The 26355-nt window shown below is 49.9% G+C and overlaps 2 protein-coding genes across 7 annotated transcripts in view; both read right to left on the bottom strand.

Annotated features, from left to right (window-relative positions):
- The window catches only part of LOC108002829 (uncharacterized), a 33795-nt gene extending 25070 nt beyond the window's left edge, over window positions 1-8725 (bottom strand). For 2 of the 4 annotated variants that reach the window (XM_017064729.3, XM_017064732.3), the window contains exons 1-4: window positions 8279-8725; window positions 2487-2894; window positions 1957-2412; window positions 377-1899 (exon numbers count right to left, since the gene is read on the bottom strand). In XM_017064729.3, the coding sequence (XP_016920218.2) occupies window positions 377-1899; window positions 1957-2412; window positions 2487-2894; window positions 8279-8281 (2390 nt within the window). In that variant the 5' untranslated portion in view covers window positions 8282-8725. Of the gene's footprint in view, window positions 1-376; window positions 1900-1956; window positions 2413-2486; window positions 2895-5629; window positions 5648-8278 lie in introns of those variants that run through there. The other 2 variants (XM_017064731.3, XM_017064730.3) reach the window with 2 other exon arrangements.
- A 5124-nt stretch (window positions 8726-13849) lies between these two features.
- LOC108002859 (insulin-like peptide receptor) overlaps window positions 13850-26355 on the bottom strand; it is a 58786-nt gene continuing 46280 nt past the window's right edge. For 2 of the 3 annotated variants that reach the window (XM_062070901.1, XM_062070902.1), the window contains exons 6-11: window positions 24303-25688; window positions 23516-24228; window positions 22901-23436; window positions 22328-22817; window positions 22002-22246; window positions 13850-21882 (exon numbers count right to left, since the gene is read on the bottom strand). In XM_062070901.1, the coding sequence (XP_061926885.1) occupies window positions 21222-21882; window positions 22002-22246; window positions 22328-22817; window positions 22901-23436; window positions 23516-24228; window positions 24303-25688 (4031 nt within the window). In that variant the 3' untranslated portion in view covers window positions 13850-21221. The remainder of the gene's footprint in view (window positions 21883-22001; window positions 22247-22327; window positions 22818-22900; window positions 23437-23515; window positions 24229-24302; window positions 25689-26355) is intronic. The other variant, XM_062070903.1, reaches the window with a different exon arrangement.

Genomic DNA, 26355 nt, shown 5'->3' with positions numbered 1-26355 from the left:
TTTTCGAATAATAACGCGAAAAAAATTGGAATACCTCGTCAATCTAGTCGAGCGGGGTGTGGCTCGAGGCGCGTTACAATAAATAATAAATACGAGTAGCATTTCGCCGCTGGTATCTCAATCTCGATGCAATGCTCGGAGAAATGTCAGGTGGAAACAATGTGTAATTTGCTTACAATTAGGGGAACCGCGCCTGGGTCGTAATTTCGAATCGTAAACGGTGTTTAATTCATTCCTTCTGCTCTGAATCGAAATCAAATTGGCCAAGAATAAGAAGATGGACGAGAGAAGCGTCTATCCTTTCCCAAAATTCGATTTTTCCCAAAATTGAAACCGTGTCGTCGAGAATACGATCGTATATTCGAGTGGAACTCACGGGTTCGCGTATTCCAGAGAATTGGTCTCCTCCTCCTCCCCGATCGTGGCCAAGTTGCTCTGCCAATAGTAATCCCCCTCGTCGCTCTCCTCGCTCGTCGTGTCATCCTCCATAATCGCTTCCTCGCCGCGATTAGCCGAGGTTAGATCGGCCTCCCCCTTCTCCGACCCGTCCACGGGCTCGTTGAACTTCGTCACCTGCTCCTCGTCCGACTCGTCCATCGCCCCCCCGATTCCTCCCGACTCCTGGCAAGGATCACCCGCCTCCGCCTCCTTCGCTCCGTTACCCAGCTCCTCTCCCCCGTCAAGAGGCCTCCCCCTCTTGTCCTCGTCCTCGGTCGAGAAGGGCACGTTGGCCCCCCTTCGGGGAGGGAACGCTCTGGCCTTCCTTATCTCGATTATCTCCAACACCTTGTTCGTCCTGTACCCCTCCCCAACCTCGAAGTTCTCCATAGACTCGGTGTCGTCCGTCTCCTCGTTCCTCCTCTCGTCGAGGCTCGACCCCCGTTTCGACCCCTCCTCCTCCTCCTCCTTCTCCTGCTCCAGCTGCGCCCTGCTCTCGAGGCACGCTCTCGCGAGGGTGGCCTCGTCCAGCTGGTCGGCAGCGATCGTTTCGAGGCACAGCTCGTCCTCGTTCTCGTTCTCGAAGCTCGTTTGCCGGGACTCGGGCAGCGAGGAGGCGGAGGACGAGGAGGAGGGCTTGGACTCGGTTCTCGGGAGGATGGCGGGCGGCGGCGGCGGCGGCGGGGGCGGCCTCTTCCTCCTGACCTTCACGTCCCTCCGCGGCAAGGGCTTGGGGGGTAGGAGAGGCGCGTCGTTGGGGGGCTCGTAACGGGTGGACGAGTCGGCGTTGCTCGGCGGCCGATTGACCGTGACCCTGTTCACGTGGTTCCTCGCGGGGAGAGGAGGCGGCGTCCTGTCCGGGTCGGGCGCCTCGCGGACGCTGTTGACGCGCTCGACCAGCTCCACGTCGTCCCTGATCGGCCTGAAGTGGGTGGTCGAGTCGGCGGCCAGGTCGGCGGTGTAGAAGAGATCGGGCCTCGCCTCGTGCCCGTAGCTCAACGGCGCGTCCTGGAAGCTGAGCGGCGGTTGGAACGTGATCGTTTCCTCGATCAGCACCGTGTTGGGCGCCACCACGGCCGTGATCTTCTCCACCTCGCCCCGCGACTCCACGTGGGTCACAGCCTCGGAGCTGGCCAGGCGGCGGAGCAGGTAATCGGGCGGATTCGACGCGTAATACGCGTCGTCCTCGAACGGGCAGACAGCGGAGGGCTTGGAGGGTCGGGGCTCGAAACGAGGGTCCGAGGATCTCTCGAAGTCCTGCTCGATGCGGCACAGTTCGCCCGGCTGCTCGGACGCCGTCGACGCCGTGGAGGCGCTCGAGACGGTGGAAACCCGGTCCGAGGTGGAGAACCGGTCGATCACCGTCGACATGGAGCTACCCGTGTCGTCCGAGGTGCTGCCGTGCGTCGAGCCGCACTGCGACCTCGCGTCCACGTACACCATCGCCTCCGGCGGGGGTTCCTGGAAACACGAGCGTTGCCGCAATCCGCAATCGACCGAGAAAACGGGCAAGCTCACCTGTTTCACCCCCTGCTTCGCCAGCTCCGGGGACCGTGGTCCCCTCGGGCTCGACCCGCTCGCGCTTCTCGGCGACGACTCGCAGCTCTCGTACGAGGTCGACCTGCTCGCCTCGGCCGCGGCGGTCGGCGAGGATCGGGCCTCGCCCGGCTGCGCCCTCGCCGCGCTGCCGCCGCCGCTCCACGACCTCTTGGCCGGGTTCGGATTCGCCTCCCCGTCGGCCAGCCCTCGGGCCAGCCTCAGCTTCCGCGGGGGCACCGGCGGGGGCGCCGAGGGCAGCTCGGGCGGCACCTTGTCCCTCTCCGGGCAGCTCTTCTTCTCCGCGCTCACCACCTCCGGCCTCAGCGCCCCTCTGCACCGCACCACCAGCTTGATCACCAGCTGCGACTCCTTCAGCCGTCTCACGCAGTCGAGCCGGGTCATGTGCGTCACCGGGACGCCGTCTATCGAGAGCACCTGGGGAACAGGGGAACGTGTGAAGAAGTCGTCGGTCAGCTTTCGATTATTCTATTATTGCACGAGTCGGTTACCTCGTCGCCCTCCCCCAGCGTGCCCCACGAGCATCTCGCCCTGCTCGCCGGGCTTTGCTCCGCGCAGCTCTGGACGAACAACCGTCTCACCCTCTCCGACGTCTTGTTCCCGCCTTCGAACTTCAACCCGAAGCCCAGCCGCTCCCCGGGCAACCTGTACACCTCCACCTCCTCCTCGAGGGGCCCCTGCTCGGCCAACCTGCTGCTCGCCTCGCCCTCCTCCCTCCTGCTCCCGATCGAGAGCACGGTGACGAAATTCTCCTGGGGATGGACGCCCTCCACGCTCACCACCGTCACGAAGTCCTCCGTTCCACTCTTGGCGACATCCATTTTCCGGATCGTCGTCGACGAACAGTTCCATCCGTAGCAGGCCCGCTGATCCTTACAGTCCGGAATGCTGGCCACTCCCTGAAATCAGGCCCGTTCCATTGTACGCCAATCCGGTGTTTTCCTCCCCGCTGTCGGTCCGAGTGGCCGAAGGGAGTCGACGCGAGTCGACGACGGCGATCGGGGAACGAGTGACGCGTTTCGATCGAATCTTTTCCGAACGGTGAAGGAGAGAGAGAGAGAGAGAGGGAGGACGATTTCGCGGCACGGATCCGATGTCTCGAGGGAAATTGGAATCGCACGCACGGTTGCCAAGCAGAAATCACGGGGATTGTCATCGAGCCGGGGAATAGATGCAAACTGTGTCACGTAGCGCGAACATCCTCGCGGACGGTCATTAAGCGATCTTAACTACGTACGCGCTCGCGTGACCAACTTAACGCGCAACTTTCATGTAGTTCCCGCTGTAACTGTCCGTTTTCCCGACTCCTCTTCGTTCTACTGTTACCTGTTCTGCCTTACCTCCTCGTAAATCTCTCGTGAATCGCCGATCGTTCTACCTTCCCTTCCCTTCTTAAATTCAGATCTCGAGATTTCTCTATTTTTCACGAACCTGGAGAAGAGTATTTTCGATAAGTCCCAAGACTGTCCCGAGTTTTCTCTCGTCACGAATCGCGAGAAAGTATACTTCCATCCCATCCTATTCTCTCTACACATCTCCGTAGCTTCGAGTAGAAAGTAGATTGACCCCGGGTCGATCAGCTGATCGCCAGCCGCCCCCTACCTCGAGCGAGAGCGTCACGGTCGTTATTTTTTCGCGGCCTGGTCCTCCTGGTCTCGCGCGATCCGAAAGCCCCTTCTGCTCCCTCAAACTGGACGAAAACGGCACGCAAGCTTCGTACGGGAGGGGAGAAAGATATCGAGAAGGATCGGGCAATAAAGAGGAGAAGGAGAGGTTCAACGGTTCGGATCGCACGGATTCTTCTCTCGATCGATTTGGTTCTACGTCATTGATCGGACTTTCCTCGCACGCTTTCCTCGCTTCGTCCAACGATCGATTATCCTAGACGAATTTCTACGCGACTTTCTACACTTTGCGAAACTTTTTTCCCCCTCTTCGTCCAGAGAAAGAAACGCTCTGGACGAAAATATAGTGGAAATGTATATATATATGTATACATTTTTTGTGGGTAATTTCGTCGAGAATCGAGGAGAGAAAGAATGGCGGCCGGCGAAAAAAACTTATCGGCGGGCAGAGCGGGGAGGAGGGGTGAGGAGGCGAAGAGCCATACAAGTGCGCGTAACGGAATTCGTAGCCGCAGGGCCGAGCGGCACATTCTCGAGATGTGCCGGCTCTGTTGCTCGCAACGGCTCACGGCGTACCGAGCATCGTGAAAATATTACGAAACTCTGTTCCCGCGGACGAGCCCGATCGATCGCCACTTGCCCTCGACAAATCCCCTTACAAGTTTCGTTTCGAACTTGACACAGAAATCGCCGGGATTCACCGCCACGAAAATAACAAGGGAATTAAGGGAATTTCAAATATACCAAGAGTTAACGGATCGAATCGCGATCGAGAATATTGCGGCGAATATCGCGAGATTCCGTTCAATTTCATCCGTGGATTCTCACGAGATATGGTAAAACCTCGTATTCCCTTGGGGGAGGGGATAAGTTTCCAAGGTCTTTCCGTTCGCGGATAGTAGAGAAAGCTATATAATATTTATACGTATATATATGTATATGTATATAAGGTCGTCTTGGACGCTACAATCTCGTTTTGGTGCCGGTGCTATTATCGGTGGCAAAAAAATTTTTCAGAGAGAGTCGTTGCTAGTTTTCTTTTACGCGTCAAGAGAAAATCGTTAATGTTCCTTTAAATGGGGTTATGTTCCTTTTATCGCGCTTGTCGATTTAAAAATTATCCGTTCAAGGGATATTTCAAGTTGAAATTTATTTCTACGTGTCTGTTAAAAATTACAAGAAAAAAAAAAAAAGAAGCAATTAGTAACATTGGAAATGTTCGACTGAAATGTTCATTCAACTCTACCGTGCACCGTGTATGATAACGGGAATGAAAATCGAGGTGGTAATATATCTCGCACGATACCTGTATGTGCCACGAATACGCGCGATAATGACTAATACAATGACTAGAAATTTCCAAAGAACCATTTTCTTGTCCGATTCTACGTTTCCTTTTTTACGATCTTTAATGAAACATGTTTAATTTTCGCCTAAATTTCGAGAGGATCGTTCTCTTTCGAATTTAACGTTTCGTTTTTACAATATTACGCGCGACATGTTTAATTTTCTCGAATTGCGCGGGTGCTGGAAACGGAACGAGCGATAATAAAGGAGTTTAATCGATAGGGCGAAATTTCTGAAACGATTATTTTCTTCTCGAGTTCCACGTTTCGTTCTTACGATATTATACGCGATATATTTAATTTCAATTCTTAATTTCAATTATAACAGTGAAAATTTGAGCTCCAATAAATTAACGAATTAAATTACCCCGGAGCGAGTAGAAATTTCCAAAGGATCCTTTCCCTATCGAATTTCACGTTTCCTTCCCATTCTTACGCGATACGCTCAACTCTCTCACAAATTCCACGTACGTTGAAACAACTCTTAAACTAATGAATTTTTATATCAGAATATCCAAAGGATCGTTCTTTTTTTCCTTGCCAAATCTTCCGCGCGTTTCATATTTCTTTTGTGCAACGCGACATCGCAGTTGCTCGCGAGAAAAACATACATTCGCTCGGGCAGCCGAACGTAGCTCTCGGGGCGACGTTCACGCTCGTTACCATAAACGTATTTTCCTATCCGTGGAATCCACTTTGGAAAGTACACTTGGATCCAGCCAATTAGCAATATCTCCTTGTTTCTTGCTCCTCTCTGAATCAATTTACTCTCGGCCAGCGAATCGAAAGCGTAGAAACGTTTACGAGCGAGGCAAAAGGCTTTGGCTGCCAGAGGAAATTGGCACGTAATGGCGGTCGCCTTCCCCCACCCCTTCCCCAGCGAGGAACCCTCTAACTGCTCGTCCGCCTCGACACCCGAAACTGTACCGCATCCTAATAAATGCGCGGCTCGATTACGAGCGAGTAATCGGTTTGTCAAACAACCGGGACAGTTAAACCTGCTCCGAATTAATAAACCGCTCGAAACTGACCTACAACTTACTCCTCTCCGTTTCCACTCACAACAGCCCACATTCTACTTAATACTTGTGTCGCCCGCTGCTCCGTGTCTTTTACCTTATCTTTCACCGCGATCGATCCTTCCGCGCGTAAATTCCAGGCCGTTAAATTCTGTTATCGCTCGGATCCGAATCAAATAACGGAATAATGATAGAAAAAGAAAAGAAAAAATTCTTCGAAACCAATTATAATTTTTTTCGTTTCAATAATTCATAATGTAACGGAATATACACGTTTTTTTTTCTACGAATAAAAGGTTTTATCATTTGTTTTATATGTATATATGATATCGCTATGCAAAACATCCTAAATTTGTAACTTTTAAATTTATGGTTATAGTTATACGATATATATACGCATTCGTTTTATAGAAACTGTAACGAAAAGAACGATTGCGATTACACCTCGCCTGTTACGTATAAAATATATTACATTATTCTTGATGTTATATGATACGATGCACTTGTTAATTACCGAAGATAATTTCCAGCATAACGGAGCAATTTTCTTCGATTAGGAGAAACGTTTTTCAAAGGGAAAAAGAAGAAGAAGAAGAAGAAAATGTTTGGTCAGAAAATCAGAAAATTCAAAGTTGAACGAATTTGCACGATAAAATCGCGCGTAGAAAACTTTTTACGACCGAGAATAATTACGCGACGATTATTTAAGAATTATGTGAGATACGGACGGAAATGTACGACGCGATCAAAAGTTGCGATTAGATATAGGGGAAAAAGTGATCGTATTAACGAGTGATTCTCGCAAGAGATGTTATTCGGAAGTATCGGGTCGTTCCGAGCGGAAATGTTTACGCTCGAGCTAAATGGAGTAAATGGTGGCTCGTAACCCTTTGGAACTCTTCATTTTCCCAGCCGTGAACGATGCTACAATGCGGCAGAATTACGCAATCACGTTCTCCGTCACGCTTGGCGGATTTTGACAGCGTGTTCCATTCATTACTTAAATCCATCTGCATTCATTTCGCCGAGGGGAAAGGAACCACCTTTTACATTTGTTTCTTTTTTTTTTTTTCTTCTTAATCTTTCTTTTTATCGTTAACAATCGCCTTTTCTTTTCTTTCGCAAATCGACGGACAAGAATGTTCGACTTGGAAATATCGACTTTTAAAAATCGAAAGTGTTTTTCGTTCGTCCTTTTTTCAAAGATTGGAATTTATATGCTTTTTTTAAACTGGTCGTCCTCCACGGTGCCTTTTATATCTAGTTTCCAATCGAGCCATCGACCATTTTCCCCCATCGTTTGAACTTTCAAATCGGAGAGTCGTTGCGAATTCAAATCGCGACCTTTACGATGCAGCCGCATCACCTTCGAAATACGCGTGGCCTACGCATCGACTTCGAGAGAGGCTGGATTCCATCCACGACGCTTTAAAAGGCTCGAACGAGCGAAATAAATAACGGCCGGTGGAAAAGCGACACGATCCTTGGGTTCTAGAAACACGGAAGCGTTGCGTAACCACGAAATGGAATATAAAAATCGGGGCAAGAAGCGGCAAGTAAAGGGATCGTGGCGCGTGGCTTCGAAAAACTTTCACGAGCATTCAGAGGAACAACGATCGTCCAATACTCGAATAATACGCCTGGCGGCGAAGAAGAAAATCCGCAGGAGAAAAAAAAAAGGAAAAGGAAAAAGGAAGAAAAAAATGTCAAATGCCATCAAGCTTTCAAAGGCCCCGCTATCTGAAAACTGGTTTCGAAGGAGAGATTTCTTGTCGAACGGAGGAAACGTCGTCTGGTAATATCTATGGTAGCCTTTTACTCCAGTCGTGGGGGGGGGGAGTCGATGAATCGATCATCGAGAGAGAGAGAGAGAAATCAGAAACACGCGTTATATTTTTCTCTCGCTTTTAATCGCGACCTCTGAAAGATCGTCAAGGACTGTTTGCCGTTATGCTCGAGAACGCGAAAAATGCGGTATCTCGCGATAACTTGCCTCGATTTCATATCAGAGTGACGTTCGCATTCGAAGCCGCCCAAGTGTCGTCTCGTTAAAGGGATTAAAAGCATTCGCGGTTCTCGATAGATAGAAAAGCGTCGCGTTCGATATGCTACTGGCTCGTCGAGATGCTCTTCTCCATTACGGATAACGTTTATAATAAACCGACCACGTCACTCGCTCATCCACTCGACCTTGCGCGGTAATCGCGAAACGATCTTCCAAAGATATTTCCAATGTCCAACCAAAACACCCATACGCGGACTTATTCTCACGCCCGATCCGCCTTGTGCTTACCATTCATTCGTCGCTCGTTTTCATCCCTGGAGGAGAGATAACGCGGTGAAAAACCGGCCTCCACGGTCTAACCGCCGTAATATTCCCCGACCACGTGATCTCCTTTCTCTCTTTCTCTCTTCTGGATGCCAGGCCAACGTCCAATCCGCCTTCTTTCTCGCCAAATTTCTTCCAAATCCAATATCCCGGTTAAACGACCGAGATCCAGGGATCGATTCGTGGATCGACGGCTGGAACGACGAAACTCGTTGGTCGTGGATGGATGGCGCGGCTCGAATCCGTGAACCCAGCTCCACCACCGGCCGAGGCACGGCCGAGTCGGGGAGAGGTGTCGTGTTGCGAGATGGAGCTCGATCACGTGGGCAGCACACGCGGAAATCGATGGTTCGACGTGCATTCGGGACAACGCGCCGTGCCGGACTGGCTGTTCGGTAGGCTGACTTTCTTCCACGCCGCACCGCGAATCGCCCCTTTGATTACAAACACCGTCTCCTGTCTCTGTCCACCTTTCTCTCCGCCTCTCTCCGTCTCCCTCCCTTCCTCCTTCTCCCCCTCCCTCTCCGTCCCCCGCTCGCTCAACCTCCTTTACCCGCGAGCGGAGAGCGCCCGTTCCACTCCCCCCTCCCATCGCTTCTCCGCCGATTTCGTCGGACCTGTCCATCGCGCTCCTCCGATTCAATCACTTGTCCCCTCCGCCTCGCGTTCTTAAAGAGGTTTCAGAAGTTTGTCACGTTGCATCGACGTTGTTTCGAGAGTCACACGGGATAAATGGGATGAATTTTTCAAAAGATTTTTCGAAAAAGATTCGAGCGGATAAATTCGGCTCCCGTTTCCACCGCACGCCCTCTACCGAATGCTCGAGATCGAGCCAACGAGATTCTTGCCCGCGGTATTCTGGCCAGGTCGATCTAACCTGTCGCACTCCCAATCGTCTCACCTGTTCGAACTAGGAGACAAATTCTGTTTTACTCGAGACGTACTGTACGACGTTCCATATTATCCCCGTATGGAGTTTTCCCATAAGGAACGAGTGGAGAGAAAAGCAAGCGCGCAGAAGCTCGCTCTCCTCTTCCTCTCCCCGGTCTAGTCTCGCTCGGAGCGTCGCAGAGAGGAACAGAGAAGTACGAGAGACGAGTTGGGAGAATGGAGAAACGCTCCTACTTCCCTCGTATCCCAGAAGCGGCGGGATTATCGCGGCGACACTCGAGTTACGTCGATTCCATTCTCACCGATATTGCGGGTAATCCTGTCAGACGTGTCCGACATACCACTGGCCCGTTTTGCAAAACCGCAAACACGGCCATCCGTCGTCTCTTCTCCCTCGCCTATCCTCAACCACCTTGCGCTCGTAGTTGTCGATTATTCGCCATCGAAGCCACTTTCGCCGGTGGAACCGTGCCGCTCGGTGGCCACGCGGCCTGCAACGCCGCGGAATGTCGGAAGTGGAATTATGCAAAAAGCCGCGGCGGAACAATGCGCGCCGAGACGATGCACGAGGATGGAGAAGGCTCGAAAGCGGCTCGACGGCCGTGAGAATGTTGCGCCGTCGCCGTTTATCAGGATCGCTGATTCAGAGGCGAGAACCGTTCCTTTTTTTCGCTCGCGTTTCAAAACGCGTCGAAAGGGAAATTATTCGCTTCTCTGTTCGATTCTTTCGAGCTCAAGCGAGCTTGAACTCTCAGCCCAACTGCGTGCCACTGGATCGTACACACGGTGAGGCAAAATCGATGAAATTTCGGATAGTTGAAGTTACTTTCTTTATTTTGTAATTCAATCTCGATTAAAATTTTGCCCATCTTCCGAGCAACGAATAGTCTTCGTTCGAGAGTTGATACGTCATACGTACAAACTCGTTTTCAACTTTATCTTTATTGCGGACAATTCTGCGGTTTTAGTGCAAACGCGGCACGTAACGATTTCGTCGAGGCGCGCTGCGTCCATCCTCGTTGCTCTCGATTCGAAAAACGAGGAAAGACGTAATATGACAAAAAACCGCTTCTCCTGCCACTCTATTACTCGCGATAGCTTCCCGCTAAAATTACTTTCGCTCGTGGAACCGTTCGCGTTCTATGTACGCACAAGGCAAGAAACACGCGGGAAATTGTTTACAGCCGAGTTTAATGAACGGTATCACCGTGTGCCACGAATGACCGAATATCCTTTTTCATCGATTCAACGTCGCCCATTTTTCCTCATCTCATTCCCTTACGCGTTTCACACGCGTTTGTCCGCGAAGCAATTTGAAGCACGCGAAGAGGAGCGATTATTATCGAAAGAAACGGTGGAAAAAGCACGTAGCTTTCACCGCGAGCGATCGGTCGTCTTCCGATTTGATCCTCGTTCGTTTATCCTTCGTTATCCTTTTCGAGAATCGATTCCTCGATCCGCACTTCCTCTCGCGATTTCTTCTCGCGATCGGGAGGAGGAAAGGGAGGGGAATTGCTGGCAAAACGATTCGTCGAACGGGAGTTACGGGCCTCTGGTTCGTTTTAACGGTATATCTCCATCGCGCGCGAAGATCTGGGTTGCTGGCGCGACGCGCGCGCGCGCGCGCTTGTGATTTCGCTTGCCGCGAGGCCGATCATTACGATACTCGTTTCCTAGTCGATTCAACGTTTCTCCAACTTCATGGACCATTACAACACAGTCTTACAATAAAGCTACAAGTTTTTTTATTTGCGTTTCATTTATGAATCGTTGATTCTTTAAGAACGGAGATTACTCTCGGATTATTGCAATTACGTAATTTTTAAACGTTTTTCGGATCAATAGATTAAAATGCTCTTGTCATTTTTCCTAAAATTATTATACGTTGTTATTGCATTATCGTACATCTTCGTTAAGAGGTTCGAGAATAATCGATTGCCAATGTTTCGTTGCATCGGGTGACGGTGAACGATGAAATCGCGACGTTATTCTCGCCGCGTAGTCGTCATCGCGTGTGCGGTTAAGTTTTACGTAATAATGGAGCGTTTACAGAGGGGCCGTTTACCGAGCGAGCGAGCCATTATTCGCGGAGGTCGAAAGTGGACGAGGCCGAGGAAAAACGGTTTTCGTGCCGAAATCGGGCGCGTAACCAGGCCGATCGACAGCTCGCTTAGCAATTACCGATTCCGGAGCCCAGGCTGGAGTCGCGTGGAACGGGCTGCGAACCGCTCCTCGAGCAACGGTGCATAGGCGTCGCGTGCCAAGAATTCCTCCGTGGCGTTACGTTTCTTGCCCTATCCGCTTCCTTTTAATTCTCATTTTTCTCCTCCCAATTCCTCTCAATCGGGAAAAGGATTTACAGGATTAATCCTAATGATCAGCTATGTACGATCGTTTGTACGTCGATCGAGAAAAGTTTTTCAGTTTTTTATGAGGGGGAAAATTTTTAAGAATGACAAAAATATAATAAACGACAGAGTGGTTGAAACATTCGCGGGAAAATGTTGCTAGAAATTACTCACTTGTCAGGAATCTGTGCGTAACGGTAAATATTTCTAATAAAGCGATATACGCGCGCGACTCAAATTACGATTTCACTTCTTCCTTTACCTTGGAGCTTCGTACCGCGTCTCGTTATCTCTCGTTCTTCATTCCCGCTAAGCTAAGCGCTCACGTTTTCATAAGACGACGACGACGAAACGAAAAGGCCTCGTTCGTACTTTCGCGAAAGCGAATCTTTTTTTCGCGAATCAGCCTCTGTTCTCGCCCCTCTCCTTTCCTCCTCCTCTCTCTCTCCTCCGAGAGAGAGGCGGCCGCCTCCGGCCACGAAGCTAAAGGTATGCGGCAGGTGGCTCTCCGCTGGTAGGAGTCGGATGAGCGCGCGCGCATCCGTGCACCTTCGAACGAGGACAACGATCTCTGGCGCGCACGTTTTGGAATCGAATCGGTGTACGCCCTCCTCTCTCTCTCTCTCTCTCAGTATTCTCATTGCCATCGTTCCACTCGATCGAAATTAATTCAACCGCGTCTCGAATGGAGCGTGACCTTGATAACCGCGTCCGTGATTTCACGACGAGATGTATCCTTCGAACGACTAAGCCCCTCGTTAACGCTGCCTTTCGACTTTCGTTCCAACTGATATTCCTACTAAGAACCGTCCTGCCCTTTTTCCCCTTGTATCTCGAATCTCTCGCGGACAGGGCCTCTCCCGAGGAGAGGTGTCAAAGAAAAAAAGAAATATTTCCCTGGAAACGACTCGTTTTCAGGGGTTAACGACCCTGAAATTTCGCGAGAGGAGAAGGCAGAGAGCGAGAGAGACGGAGGGAGAGTGGAAAGGAGTCTTCTTCCTCCTCTTCCTGACCGTGTGCAGGAACGGAGAGATAAAATTGGAGACTGTTCTGGGAAGAACAGGTAATAACGGTACCCGCTCGACCAGTCCATCTCGATCTAACTCTCGAAACATCAAACTTCTTCCATTTATTTCGGTCGAATTTTATCCCGTTCGTCATCGAATCGCGCGCGAAAAGAAGGAGGCTGTTCAATTTCTCGCGTTTGGCCGACAGTTTTCCACGGAATCGTTGAAAGGAGTCGTCTCGGGCGCGTTAAGAGGGTTAAAAACAGTTGTACTCGATTCGATAAAATGGAAAAATGGAGCGATCCTACGTGTAATCCGCCACGGTTGTTGAACGCGGACAAAGAGGTTAGCCGCGTCTCCTTGAACGCGCTTTAGTTAAATATATATATATATTTACACGTTCTCGAAGGAGAAACGGAAGCTTTTCACCTAGGAACGAGTTAATGGTCGATCGTCGTGCTCACCTTGGCGCACTCGGATGCACTTCTCAGCGTTCCCGAAGTCCGGCAAGTGGCCAGAAACTGTACACGCTCGATTTAAGCTACCTCCTACGACCTATAATCAACCGTCGGTGTCACAGATCGTGGCCACACTTCTTACGACTCTTCTACGATCTTCTACGATTTGTCATATCGGAGAAAAAACGATCCTTATTACGATATTTATGAATAAATACAAACTCATCTTTAAAATAGGTTTACGCGGATTGAGTTGGGCCGATATCTCCTTGGCCCTTATGGGAAAATCGTCATAAAAATGGTGGAATAACGCAAAGGTCGCGACGATTCCCGGAGTCGTGACGGCGAGTTGGCACGTTCTTGAAACCGAGGAATCGAGGTCAGCCTCGCGGTGAACGGGCCTGCAGTTATAACGAGAGTTGGCGTTGCACGCTGCCTCCTCGAGCACTGAACAGAGACGCGCGGAGATGCAAAGCGGTGGAACGAAATCCGTGGTGGATGTTGCCGGCTCGCGGACCAAACGCGATTCCCAAGAATCCTGGCGTCGAAGATGCGGCCATATTTGGTCGTGACTGCTTTCTAACTTGTCCCTTGAAAACTCATTCATCTCTTTGGAGGAAACGGAGGGGAAGGAGAGTGGGGAGGGGGAACGCAGAGATACAATCTCCGGCAAAAAGTATTGGAACGCTCTCTTTTGTCGAAACGAGTAAAAACAACAGTTTCTTTCTTTTTTCTCTTTCCTTCGGAAATAAAAAATATAAAAAGAATGTACCTTAATTCTGGGGGAGGGGCAATATTTCCGTAGACGGAAAGAAGCGGAAGCCGGTTTCATTTCTTTCGCAAAAAAGTGTTTTATTAAAAAACTCGTATTTGGTAAATAAAATTCTGTCTCCGTTTTTTCTTTTTTTTTTTTTCTTTTTTTTTGCCTTTTCTTCTTTTCCTTTTGCGTACAGCGTATAATTACGGTAGTAGTAGTAGTGAATTACGGTTAAAACGGGGGTACGAGGCGAGGGGGATTGCGAGCGGAATAGATCGATCGCTGGCAGCAGCGTGCTATCGACGAACGGGGGAAGCTTCCGTTTGCCGTCTCCGTTTCTTTCTTTTTTTTTTTTTTTTCTTACAACGTCGAGCGTTACAATTACAATTATTTACGATTAGTAACATTTCTTCCTTTTTTTTCTTCTTTCTTCTTTTTCCGTTTTTTTTTCTTTTCTTTTCTTTTCTTTTTCCTCCCCCTCCCCGTCTCGACTCGCCGGAAGGAAACGATCATCGTGCGTTTTCGTTTCCCCGGACACGTGATTCGGATTCATCGAGCACCGTCGGGTGCGCACAGGGTGATCCTCTTAACGGGGACGGGGTTACAGCACTTTCTTTTCGTCGCAGCGAGAACGATAGCGAAAGCGCGTCGTTGCGGTTTCGACTATGAGAGAGAGAGAGAGAGAGAGAGAAAAGATATTCGCGAAAAAAGTAGCCGAAATACAAACGACTCTTGACGGTTTCGAATATAGACGCGTATATTCGCGCATCATATTTTTTGATATGGCGTTACCAAAAATGGGGAGGGAAGAGACGAAGAGGCAACGTCTGGCAACGGCGCAAAATCGACGAGATTGCGAAACGAGGCGCGTACCTCACGTGTCTCGTGATCGTAATTCAACGGTGCTCAATTGTACGTCTTCACGCCGCCCCGAAAAAGGAATTTTCTCGGTGAGTAGGCCATGACTGGCTGGGTTGAAAATAATGGCGTCGTACTACGTCGCCGTTGCCCCGATATAATTACAATCGATGCCCGCGGCGTGCGTGCCGATTGCCGCGTACGATTCGTAATTTCGTCGCTCTCTCTCTCTCTCTCGACTCGATAAACGTTAAAGAGAAAAGGCGACCTCGAAGGACGACCTTGCGCCGTTCCATTTTCCGAGAGATTACAATGATTATCTTTCTTCGATTACGATCCGTAACGCGATTTCGTCACTCTTTCGATTCGATTCTCGCCGATAAAGGTTAAAAAAGAAAAAAAGAAAAAAAAAGAAAAAGAAAGAAAGAAAGAACCTTGTATTTGTAAGAGATTACTAACGATTATTTTTCTCCGATTACGATTTCCATCGTGACCGTAGGCATCGATCCATTTTTCTCTTTTCTTTTCTTTCTTTTTCCTTGATTTCATAGTCTTTTATCATTTTCTATCTTACACCGATTTCTCGAAAGATTAACGATAGGAGATACAACAATGATAGGAACGATCGAGCGATACATTATCATCGGAGATGATACACCGTCGTATTCGATTTGCGTGAAAAAAATGTGGAAAAAAAAGAAGAAAGGCACAATCGAATACGAACGGGGTAACGGCGTTCGAACGGGTAAAAGAGGCCGATGATCATGAAAGCATCCTTAAAAATCGTGTCGCGTGTCGCAAGCTCTTTATTGACAAATAAATACGACAATAATGTATATGTACAAAAAAAATAAATAATAGGAAAAAAAAAAACGTTCACCCGTCGTCTGACGCGAAGATCGAAGGATCGAACGAGTCGCACGATCGTCGAACCGAGAGCATCGATCCCGCAACACATTGAGGATCGTTCGACGAGGTCGTGCTCGTTCGATCAACGGGGTGGAGGAGGAGGGGTGTGAAAGGAGAGTCTGAACGAAACTTTGCTTGCGTTTCCATTGTCGATCGAGTTTCCTTTTTTTTCTTTTTTTTTTTTTTCCTTTTCCTTCCTCTCGTGGGCTTGACGTAACAATACTTAATATATATATATATATATGTATATATATATTAATATATATATACATATATAATTATACACGGTAATTCTAACAGTCGGATTAACAATTACGTGATATTTTAAAATATCTTCTCGACTCTTTTTATTTTCTTCTTCTTCTTTTTTCTTCTTGTTCTTATGCAAAATACGTGTTCAGCGTAGAAAAAAACTTCGCTTACAATCGATCCTTGTATAAAAAAATTAGTCGTTTCTCCTCAGGAAGTCGGTCAAAGTGATTTTCTTCTTCTTTTTCTTAGTTTCTCGTCTAGGAGAGCGCGTAGGTATGTAGGTAGAATTATATATATGTGTGTGTGTGTGTGTGTGTATGTACATATATACGTAAAAGTTTGTGAGAGGTGCTGATCTGTGGAAAGGGAAGAGATAGAAAACAACGGAGCGGAGAGAAAGGTGAAAATAGGAAAAGGGAAATATACGAGGAAGATGAGTTACCGTGGGAGACTTTGAAAAATCGTTTTTTTCTTTTTCTACTTTCTCCTTTTTCTTTTCTTTTCTTTTCTTTTCTTTTGTGCATCGCGAGTGCAACGCGAGAGAACTTGCGTCCATGTTTCCCTGATTGATTTCGCGCTAACTACACGGAACAGACACGGAACTTGAGCAATCTAGTCTTATTGAGCAGTCTCGTGCATGTGTGTGTGTGTGTGTGTGTATGTGTGTGTGTGTGTGTGTGTGTGTGTGTATGTGTGTGTGCAAGGAAACATTGTCTTTTGGACAGAGCTAAGAGGCAGTTTTCGTACGCGAACGAACGCGAAAAATAAGGTAACGTAGGAGACGAGAGAGAGAGAGAGAGAGAGAGAGAGAGAGAGAGAGAAGCGATCTTTAAAAAAAAAAAGAAAAAAGAAAAAAGAAAAAAAGGGTACGTGATACTCGAAGGTAAACCGGAAGAAAGTTGTCGAAATCCACGTCTATCGAACGTGTTACGTGTCTTACCTAAAATCTAAACGTAAAATATCGTAAGAAAAAAAAAAAAATCTTAGGTTACTCGTGTTATGTATATGACTAATCGTAAATTGCATAGTTAGGAATAAAAAAAAAAAAAAAATAGAAGAAGAAAGGACACGGAATAGTAGGAACAAAAGGGCAGTCCTCGACATCTGGTGCTGTTTAACTTAAATTATTCGCGCATTATTCGCGTTCTCCGCGAGATATGTAAAAATGGGGAGGAAAAGAGGGGGAGGAGGGGGAAAAAAATACAAGGTATACAAAAAGTTGATCGGAGCAAATACAACCGTTGGTGGAATAAACGAGAGAAAAGAGAGAGAGGGAGGAGGGAGAAAGAAACATCGTCGAATCGTCGAATCCGAAATTAATTCGTGGATCCGTTTTTCAATATAAATGTATATAAAAAAAAAAAAAAAAAAAAAAGAAAGAAAGAAAATGGCCAATGATTCGTCGTGTGTTCTTCGTCCGGAGAAAGAGGATGATTACATCGCGGCGAGGGAATAGACGCGACAAACGAAACGTTGGAAAATTGGATCTACGCCGAGAAGGAATCGAGGAATGACTCGTTTCACTTCGTTCGTTCGAATAACTCGAAGGAACGGATGGTGGATTTCTTTTCTTTCTCTACAACAAATTCGCGGAGCGCGATTTTTCTATGGGACATTTTCTTCCCCCAAAAATAAATGTTTTCGCGCCGGTGACGAAGAAAAAAAATTATCGCGTCTCTTCGGGTTAGGCTCGGTCCGCCTCTCGGTCGGATCGATCGATACGACGCACACACGCACAGGTCGTATCGATGCAGGCCGGACGAGCTCATCAACACCCGTTCAAATTCCCGTCTCCCGCTGCGATCGCTAGCATCGATTTCGCGCTTTTGCGCCTCTACACGCAAAGCTACGCTCTCGGCGGACATCTCTCGCAGGCACTCACACTCGTACACGCAAACTCACGACGCGCGCGCGATTATACTCTAATTAATTCTTCGAATACGTACACACAACACGTAATAATCGCTCTCGTATTCCACTCATTCTCGTAATCTGCGATACCAGATTCTTAATATTCCTTCTTAATATACATATTTATATATTACACGGTTTCGAAACTATATATATATATATATATTTATATATATATATAGTTTTATATATATATATATAGGCCTAAGAAATTTCTTTTTTTTTCTTTTTTTTTTTAGAGCCACGAGCCACTTTTGCACGATATTAGAGAGAACTCGTCACTTAGGTAGGAAACATTCCCGGTTAATCTTACGATGCCGTATGCTGCAGATCGGTGACGCGCCAAGGGAAAGAAGGCGCGCCAGTTCACGCATACGATCTAAGCGTTAAACTGTTTATCCGTTTAGTTACACACTAAATACTTTTTTTTTTTTAGAAAATACGAGCGAGGCTTCATTATCGTTCAACGTACACGTAGAAACGATCGACGAAAACGCGAAGCGTCGATCCACTGTGCGGCGAGCCGAGCCGCGCGTGTCCCCGTTCTTCCTCTTTTCTTTTCAACGAGACGAACGAGTAGGGGCTATTCCGTCCCGCGGGTCTCCGCTCGTTCCAAGGGAGCAGTCCGAAAACCGAAAAAGGGGGTCAAGGTTTTTTCGAGAAAAGCTCGCGCAACGCAGCGTCCTCGACCGGTCGACCGATTTCCGATCACGATCGTTCTCGACGCGCGTACAACTTGTTGCCACTCGCCACGTCGGCGAGAGAAAGAGGAGGGCGCGAAGAAAGAATCGACTCGATCGAGCGGGACCCGCGCGCTTTCCTCGTTGCTTCGGCACGCACGGATAATGCGTAAAGCGTTACGTATAGGTAGTATAGGTACTTGGTATTAGGTCACTAGTGCTCGCGAATCTCGTTACACCAGTTAGCTTCTGGCCGGCGAGTGTGTGTGTGTGTGTGTGTGTGTGTGGCGGTGCGTTTCGGCCGCGAACGCGGAAACATCCGTTCCGCGAGAGTGACCGAGTGGAAACGGCGCGCGCCGATTCAACGTCGATCGATCGAATTCCACGTTCTTCTCCCTTTTTCTTTCCTAGACGCGAACGTCGTAAAACGCATTCCACCTTTCTTTCTTTCTTTCTCGAATACCTGCGCAATTTCCAGAATCCCACGGAATTCGATTTTCCGCCTTCGCGTCTCCCCGGAAACACTGCCCGCTCGATTGCAACTACCTGCGCGAAGGACGCGAGAAAGGAACACAGAAGTACGAGCGATAGTTTCGAGTAGTTTCGAGAAGGACGATGCGTCTGGTGATGGATGGACGGGGCTGGGGAGGGGAGATAAGACTAAAAGAAGGAGGACAAGTTTTACGGAGATGAGGATATATGTGTATGTCTATATACATGCGTGTGTATGTATGTATGTATGTATGTATGGAACTTCTACCATTTTCGACTCGATAATGTTAAACTTAATCGGCGAAATACGGATATATATACATATATATATATATATACATACATACATACATACATACATACATATATATATATATATATATATATAATAAAAGGGATTAGCTAATCAGTCTTATGTTAGAGGCTCTTTTAACATCTATGTATTATTTCAGTTGCGTGTCGCTTTGCTCGCGATTGGATTTCTTTCCTTTTCTCTCCGGTGTCGCTCGACGTTAACCAACTCCGACGACGTATATTCGACGATTCACACGGGGGAAGGGGAAAAGGGCGGGAGGAGGGGGTCGATCGTCCTTTCCTTCGTCCGTCGATCGATCTTTTTCACTCTCGCGTAAACATAAACACACGTACACGCGCGCACGCATACACAGAGCTGCTAAACAGTCTACGTTTCTCTCGTCTGCACTCTCGAAAGCACGGGAGGAGGAGGGGGGGATTTCGTGCTCCCGAACGAATTTCCGCTCGATCCTTATCTCTCTTGACCCTTTGCCGGCGCGAGAAACTCTCTCCGAGTGATTTCTTTTTCCGACACGCTCGCGTTAGCACCAATGATCGAGGGAGCACGAAGCGGACGCATACGCGGATGAACGTGGATTCTTCTATTGCACGATTTCGAGAGGATTCCCGCCGCGTGAAAATCCTCGAAAAACTTTCGTCCCCCGAAATTCGACGAATGACGACGACGAGTGGGAAAACTGAAACTCTGGCTTCTCGCGCCGACAGTTCTTTTTGAGAGGGGGAGGGGTCGATCCGTCGAGGACGAAACGTACGTTGCAATCAATCGTATCCACAATTTTCCAAATCGAATAAACGAGACGTATATTCCTTCCTCGACCGATCGTCCAACGACCTAACCTAACGATGGCATTCGAAAAAAAAGCCTAGTGTCGTGGTCGCAAAGTGGCAATTGGAAGGCCAGTTCCTTCCATATTTTCTCTCTCTCTCTCTCTCTCTCTCTACATAAAATATAAAATCGCCGAGTTAACTGACTCGACCCAGTTGCCACTTTGATTCGTATATATATATAACGCGGAAAGGGAGCCGATGTTTCCCTTCATCCTTAATTACGCACGATTAATTCGAACGAAGAAAAGCGCGCTAATCAAATATATATACACAGGCGCGTATAATATATATATATGTATGTGTATGTGTGTGTACTTATACATGTACTTATGCACAGAACGCGAATATCTTTGACAAAGGATGAGGCCGGTTGAAGCGACGTTAACTCCTTCGTTCATCGTCGCTTTTCTTCGGGAGATTGGATTGGAAATACACGGCCGAAATTCCACGTTTCCACGCGTTTCGACGCGCCTTTTTCTTTCACAGGTGAGAAGGCAGTGTCTGCTGTTAACAAGCAGATGCGCGCGCGACAATAAAAAACCGATATATCTTACTTTACTAATAATAATGATAATAATAATGATAATAATAATAATAATAATAATAGTAATAGTAATAATAATAATAATATTAATAATAATAATAATAGTAATAGTAATAATAATAATAATAATATAGGATAGTTAGAGAGACGAAATCGTGAGACGTTCACGATTTTGTTACGAAAAAAAAAAAGGAAAAAAAAAAATTTTCGTAAACGTCTGTGACAAGACGAGGAGGGGAGGGGAGGGGATACACCGCCTCGAACGATTCGAAATATCATCACTCGCGAATTTTCCAATTTCCCAATTACTTTCGTGCGAACGTTTGAACGTTTGAACCTCTAACTCGGTCGTGTCCTACAGACACTGCCCCCTTTTTTTTTTTTTATTCGTTGTTCCTTCCGTTCCACGCGATATTATCCACCATGTGTATATACGTACATATATATATATATATATACATACATAGATGCATATACATATATATCCAGCTGAGTGGTGTCAGACTTGGAACATGACAATTGGTACCCGCTCGCTTCTCCGCTCGCTCAAACGTTCAAACACCGATCGAAACACCGCGCGGCTTCCTCGTTCGATCGGTTCGATGCGATAAAAAGAAACGCACCCTCGACGTCGCGGCGTTGTCTCGGGGGTTAACACTACGTGGCCGTGCCACCTATGTACCCGTTGTTCAACGTCTCGGGTTTGTTCACGTATTCGACGGGCGACAACGCCTCCTTCTTCTCCATCCCGTTGTCGATGTCGATCGCGTCGATGGACGGGAAGTCGAGGCGAAGCGGCACCGTCTCCCTCTTCTCGGCCGCCGACAAGATCTCCGGGCTACCGTTCTCGTAATCCGGGTTCGCGGCGATCTTGGACGAGTTCGGGCTGCCGAGGAAACTTCTCTTCCCGCTGGGATTCTTGGGGCTGGTCGCGGATCTGTTGCTCGTCGACAGTTGGCTCAGGTTGCCGCGGGACGCGTTTATGAACGGCGAGCTCTTCACGGACTTGAGGCTCTCCTCGACGAACGGAAGGTTGAGCGCGTCCTTGGCGACCGAGGCGATCGAATCCGCGGAGACCCCGTCGAAGTCGTCGAAGCCGGCCTTCAGCGGGACGTTGGACGAGTTCATGTCGTGGCAGTTGGGGGTCGTCTTGGAGTTCTCGCCGTACGAGTCCATCCTGAACCGGGAGCCGAAGCTGTTCTTGATGCTGGCCGGCTCGAAGCTGGCAAAGTCGCCGAAGTCCTGCCGTAGCGGCGAGTCCTCCTCCCCTTCCGCCTCCTCTTCCTGCAGGTCCTGCAGGGTGGCCAGTTCCAGGTGCCTGGGGGGAGATCGCACTGGGGTTAAAGGAGAGGAAAGGAGGAGCTCGGTTGCTCGTCGTCGGTCGATGGCAGAAAGAAAGAAGAGAGAGAAAGAAGAGAGAACATATTGCACGCTCACTGATTCGTCTGGGGCGAGTTGGACCTGTTCTGATTCCTCGCCTCCACTCCCTCCGGGCTGTGATAGAAGCTAACCTCTTGAAAACTGTCCGAATCGATGTGCTTCAGCAACATGCTCGCTATGTCCATGAACGTGGGCCTCCTCGTCGCCTTGTGCCTCCAGGTCCTCTTCATCAACTCGTACAACAGCTCGGGGCAGTTCTCCGGCCGTTCCATCACACCTCCCTCGATCACGTATCTCAGCACCTGGAGAGATCGATCACGGTACGGTACAACGATTCTCGAATCTCGACGAGAGGGAGAGAAGGAAGATTTGAATCGCAATACCTGCTCGTTCGACAAGCCTTGATAAGGCTGGGACGCGAAGGTGACCATTTCCCAGAGCACGACACCGTAACTCCACACGTCGGAATAGCTGCTGAACACACCGTCCTTGAGGCTCTCGGGCGCCATCCACCTGACCGGCAACAAACCCTTGCTCCCCTTCCTGTAATAATCCCTCTCGTAGATGTCCCTGGTCATTCCAAAGTCGCCCACCTTCACCGTCAAATCCTCGGCCACCATGCAATTTCGGGCCGCCAAGTCTCGATGCACGAACTTCTTCGTGGACAGATAGGCCATCCCGTCCGCGATTTCGATCGCCATCTGCAGTATCCTGTCCAATTTGGGGGGCGCGTTCGACATGTTCTCGCACGGCCTGTGGCTCCTCAGATACCGCTTCAGGTCCCCGTTCACCATCAACTCCATGATGACCAAGGTTGGCTGGCCGCGGGTCACCACGCCGAGAAGCTTCACCACGTGATGAGCGTCGAAACCTCTGCGAGAAAGAGAGATATTCGCGAGTAATGGAAGACAACTGTCCGGAAGATCGGATCTCTTCCCGGCGGAGTGGTCACTCACTTCATCACGGACGCCTCGTTGAGGAACTCGATTCGCTCTCGATCGGTCGCGTCCTTGTTCACCGTCTTCACGGCGCAACGAACCTCCGACTTCCCCTTCACGATGTCTTTCGCGATTCCCTCGTACACCATGCCGAACGTGCCGGTCCCCAGCGACCTCAGCATCTCGATCTTCTCCCTGGGCACCTCCCACTCGTCCAGCACGTACGGCGTGCTCACGTACTCGGGATTCACGGTTGCGATCAGCGTCACGTTGGGCACGTTCCTCAAAAATTTCCGTTTGCACGCGTAGAAGGCGGCCAAGCTGAAAATGGCGAGGACCGCGCAGAACAGCAGCCAGAACACTATCCAGAACGTGTTCATAGTGTTCCGTTCCTCGATGTAGAAGTACTTCACGTGGGTGTACGCCCCGTTCCCCGCCAGGCTTGTCGCTCGAACTTTCACGGAGTAGTTGCCCGCGGGAAGCTCCTTGAGGACGTACGAGTTGCCAGCCTTGGTGAAGTCCCGCCTCGTGATGCACACCACCGTCGGTTTGTACTGAAAACCGAAACCGTCCCCTTTTCAACCGAGTCGATTGAGGCAGAGAGAGCGAGAGAGAGAGAGAGAGAGGACTCACGTTCTGTATGTCGACCCTCTTGTACTCGATCTGATAGGTGATGATCAGACCGTTGGGCTGCGGTGGCTCGTCCCATTGAAGCGTGACCATGGTGAGACTGTTGTTCTCGCCGGATATGCTCATCTTGAAGGTATTCGGGGGAATGTTGTCGGCGCTCTCCAACGGCAGCGTGCGATACGTCCTCATGCTCTTGGTCGAGCATTTCTTGTAAGTGTCGTTCATCTCCTGGGCCCTGCACGCCTGCACCTCGATGTTGTACGCGGCGAAGTGGCGGAGATCTTTCATCACGAAGGAACGATTCGTGCTGGCCACGTTCTCCTCGAATATTACGTACGTCCCGTTCACCTTCTTGTTCATCACGGGCTGCCGGTACACGCGACAGACAATTACGCGACGAGAGCGAGAGGAGAAAAGCGAAGGAGAGAGAGAGAGAGAGATGGGTATTACCTGATCCAACGACTTGGTCTTCCTGAACAATATATCCGAGACGTCCCGTTTCCTCCTCGGCTTGCGCTTCACGTACACTTGGTTGTGCAACGCGTCCTCGAAGTCGATCGCGCTCGACGCCTCCTTCTCCCTCAGAGATTGATCGGTCTCCCGATCGGCGCACTCGCAGGTCCCCGTTTCGGGCACCATCTGCTCCTTCTCCTCCTCCATCCGTTTCCTCTCCTCCTCGGCGAGCGTGATCGGCTTCTTGTCGGACAGCATCATGGCTGGAAAAAGGCGGAGAAGAAGGTGGTGAAAGGGGAGGATCGGTTCAAGGCTCGGGGAGGGAAATTTTACTCACGTTCCTCGCAATAGTTTCGCTGGTCGATGAAATTGGGATCGTCCGGCTCCCACCTGCCCACGATGCGATAGTGGGTGAGGTTTCCGTTGTTGTGGAGGGGCGGTAGCCAGGACATGATCAACTCGCTGCTCGAGTTGCTCCACGTGATGAGGGATCTCGGCGAGCTGGGCGCCTCGGGCATGGTTCTGAAGTACGTGAGATTGCTCTGCGCCCCGGATCTCTCGGTCGCGATCGTGTAAGTCTTGACGTAATAGGCGTACTGGGTGTACGGCTTCAGCTGGGACAGGTAGTGGGTGTGCACGCTCTTCTCCTGCCTGCTGTCCATCAGGGTCGAGTTGGTGCTCGCGGAAACGTCGTCCACCTTCCAGCCGTCGCCCCCGCACGCGTCCCTGCCGTCGTACATGGTCACGTTCCTGTTGGGCGCCTCGATGAAGTAGACCACGTAGCCGAGCAGGGACCTCGCGTCGTGGTGGACGAACGGCTCCCACTCGATCACCGCCCCCCACGGCGACTTCTTCCCCACCCTCGTCTTCAACTCGGTCACGTTGCACGCCACCTTGTCCCCGTTGCTGTTCGGCGCCACCTCGTAGTCCGTGAACGGGCCCAGGCCCGCCTTCTCCCGCAGCATCTCGATCTTGTACAGGCACAGCTTCGGGTTCAGGTGGAAGAATATCTTGCCCGGCCCGTCCTTCGACAGTATCCTCATCTCCTTGTGCAGGCTCCAGTCCCACAACTCCTGCAGGTTCTGGTTGTCCATCACGAGCAGGGTGTACTTGGAGTTGTCGATGTCGTTGCCCCGTATCACCCGCAGGTTCTTGAGGAAGTTGAGGGATATGAGGGGGAAGCTGCGCACGATCTTGAGGTAGCCGTCGATCTCCTCTATCGTGCTCAGCCCGTCCTCCAGCTCCTTCACGATGTTCTTCCCGCCCCGTATCTGGATCTCCAGGCTGCCGGTTATGTGGGTGCAGCCGCGCAGCTTCTGGGCCGAGGCGATGCTGTCCACGTTCGCGCCCGCGCACTCCTTCTGGCACGAGCCCTCGCACTTCTTGCACGAGACCCTCCCGTTCCACTCGTCGTCCATGTAACCGGGCGGGCACTCCATCACGCAGCTCCCGTTGAAAGGCTTGTAGGGGAAGTTCTTCACGTTCTTCAACACCTCCTTCGGCTTCTCCATCCGCAGGCACCTCTCCTCGTCGATGCACCGGTGATTCATGAATTCCAGGCTCCCGTTCGGGCACCGTTCCCTGCACTCGGACTCGCCCGTCACCACGTCCTTGCATACCGTGCAGTCGCGATTCGTCGGCCCGCTGCACGTGCCCAGACACGACGAGTGGCAGCAGTTCCCAGCCTCGTCGCACGCGTTGTTCTCGCACTTCCTGTCGCAGACTGCAACCGAACCGTCATCCTCGAATATTCGCCCGAACCTTCTCTCCGACGCGATCGAGTCGAGCGCGCGAAATAACGTCGGTAAACAACTCTTACCCCGGCGACGACGCGTCTTTCGTTTCCTTCTCGGATCCGACAGTCCCGTCACGTTCTCCGCGGGGGACACGTGGCGACGTCTCCAACTTTCCCCGTAATTTTTCCCCAAGGGGGAAACGCTCCTTAACGTCACGATCGATAGAACGCGCATCGAGCAAGAAGGGACACCTATTTTACCTATCTTTCGGAGGGAGAGAGAGAGAGAGGGAGGGTTAAATTTCGGTTGAATTCGAGTTGTCGATTCGTGTCCGCCTTGCGGCGTAATTTAGCAGGCGTAGCGCCCACGGGCGTAGCCGCCGCCTACGGTGGCCGACGTGTCGCGTCGATCCCTCGTCGCCCCTTTCCCTCCGTCTTCCGCAAGGCCAACGAATAATCGGATAATTTCGGGTGAAATCGGCGAGCGCGTGGGACCGCCAACTTTTATCTCGCTCGGAGATTCCTCCCCAATAAACGTTGAATAAACGCTGGGAAGTTTCGTCCCAAGTTGGTTGGTTGGAGGCGTCGCCAAATTTTTGCCCCCTCGCGGGAGAAGGAAATTTTTATCGCTCTCGTCGTTTCGCGGGAGAGAAAG

This window comes from Apis cerana, linkage group LG2 (genome assembly GCF_029169275.1).
Source record: "Apis cerana isolate GH-2021 linkage group LG2, AcerK_1.0, whole genome shotgun sequence".
In the NCBI taxonomy this organism is placed as follows: domain Eukaryota; kingdom Metazoa; phylum Arthropoda; class Insecta; order Hymenoptera; family Apidae; genus Apis; species Apis cerana.
Note: the sequence above shows the minus strand (reverse complement) of the source record. Positions and strands in the feature narration are given on the sequence as shown.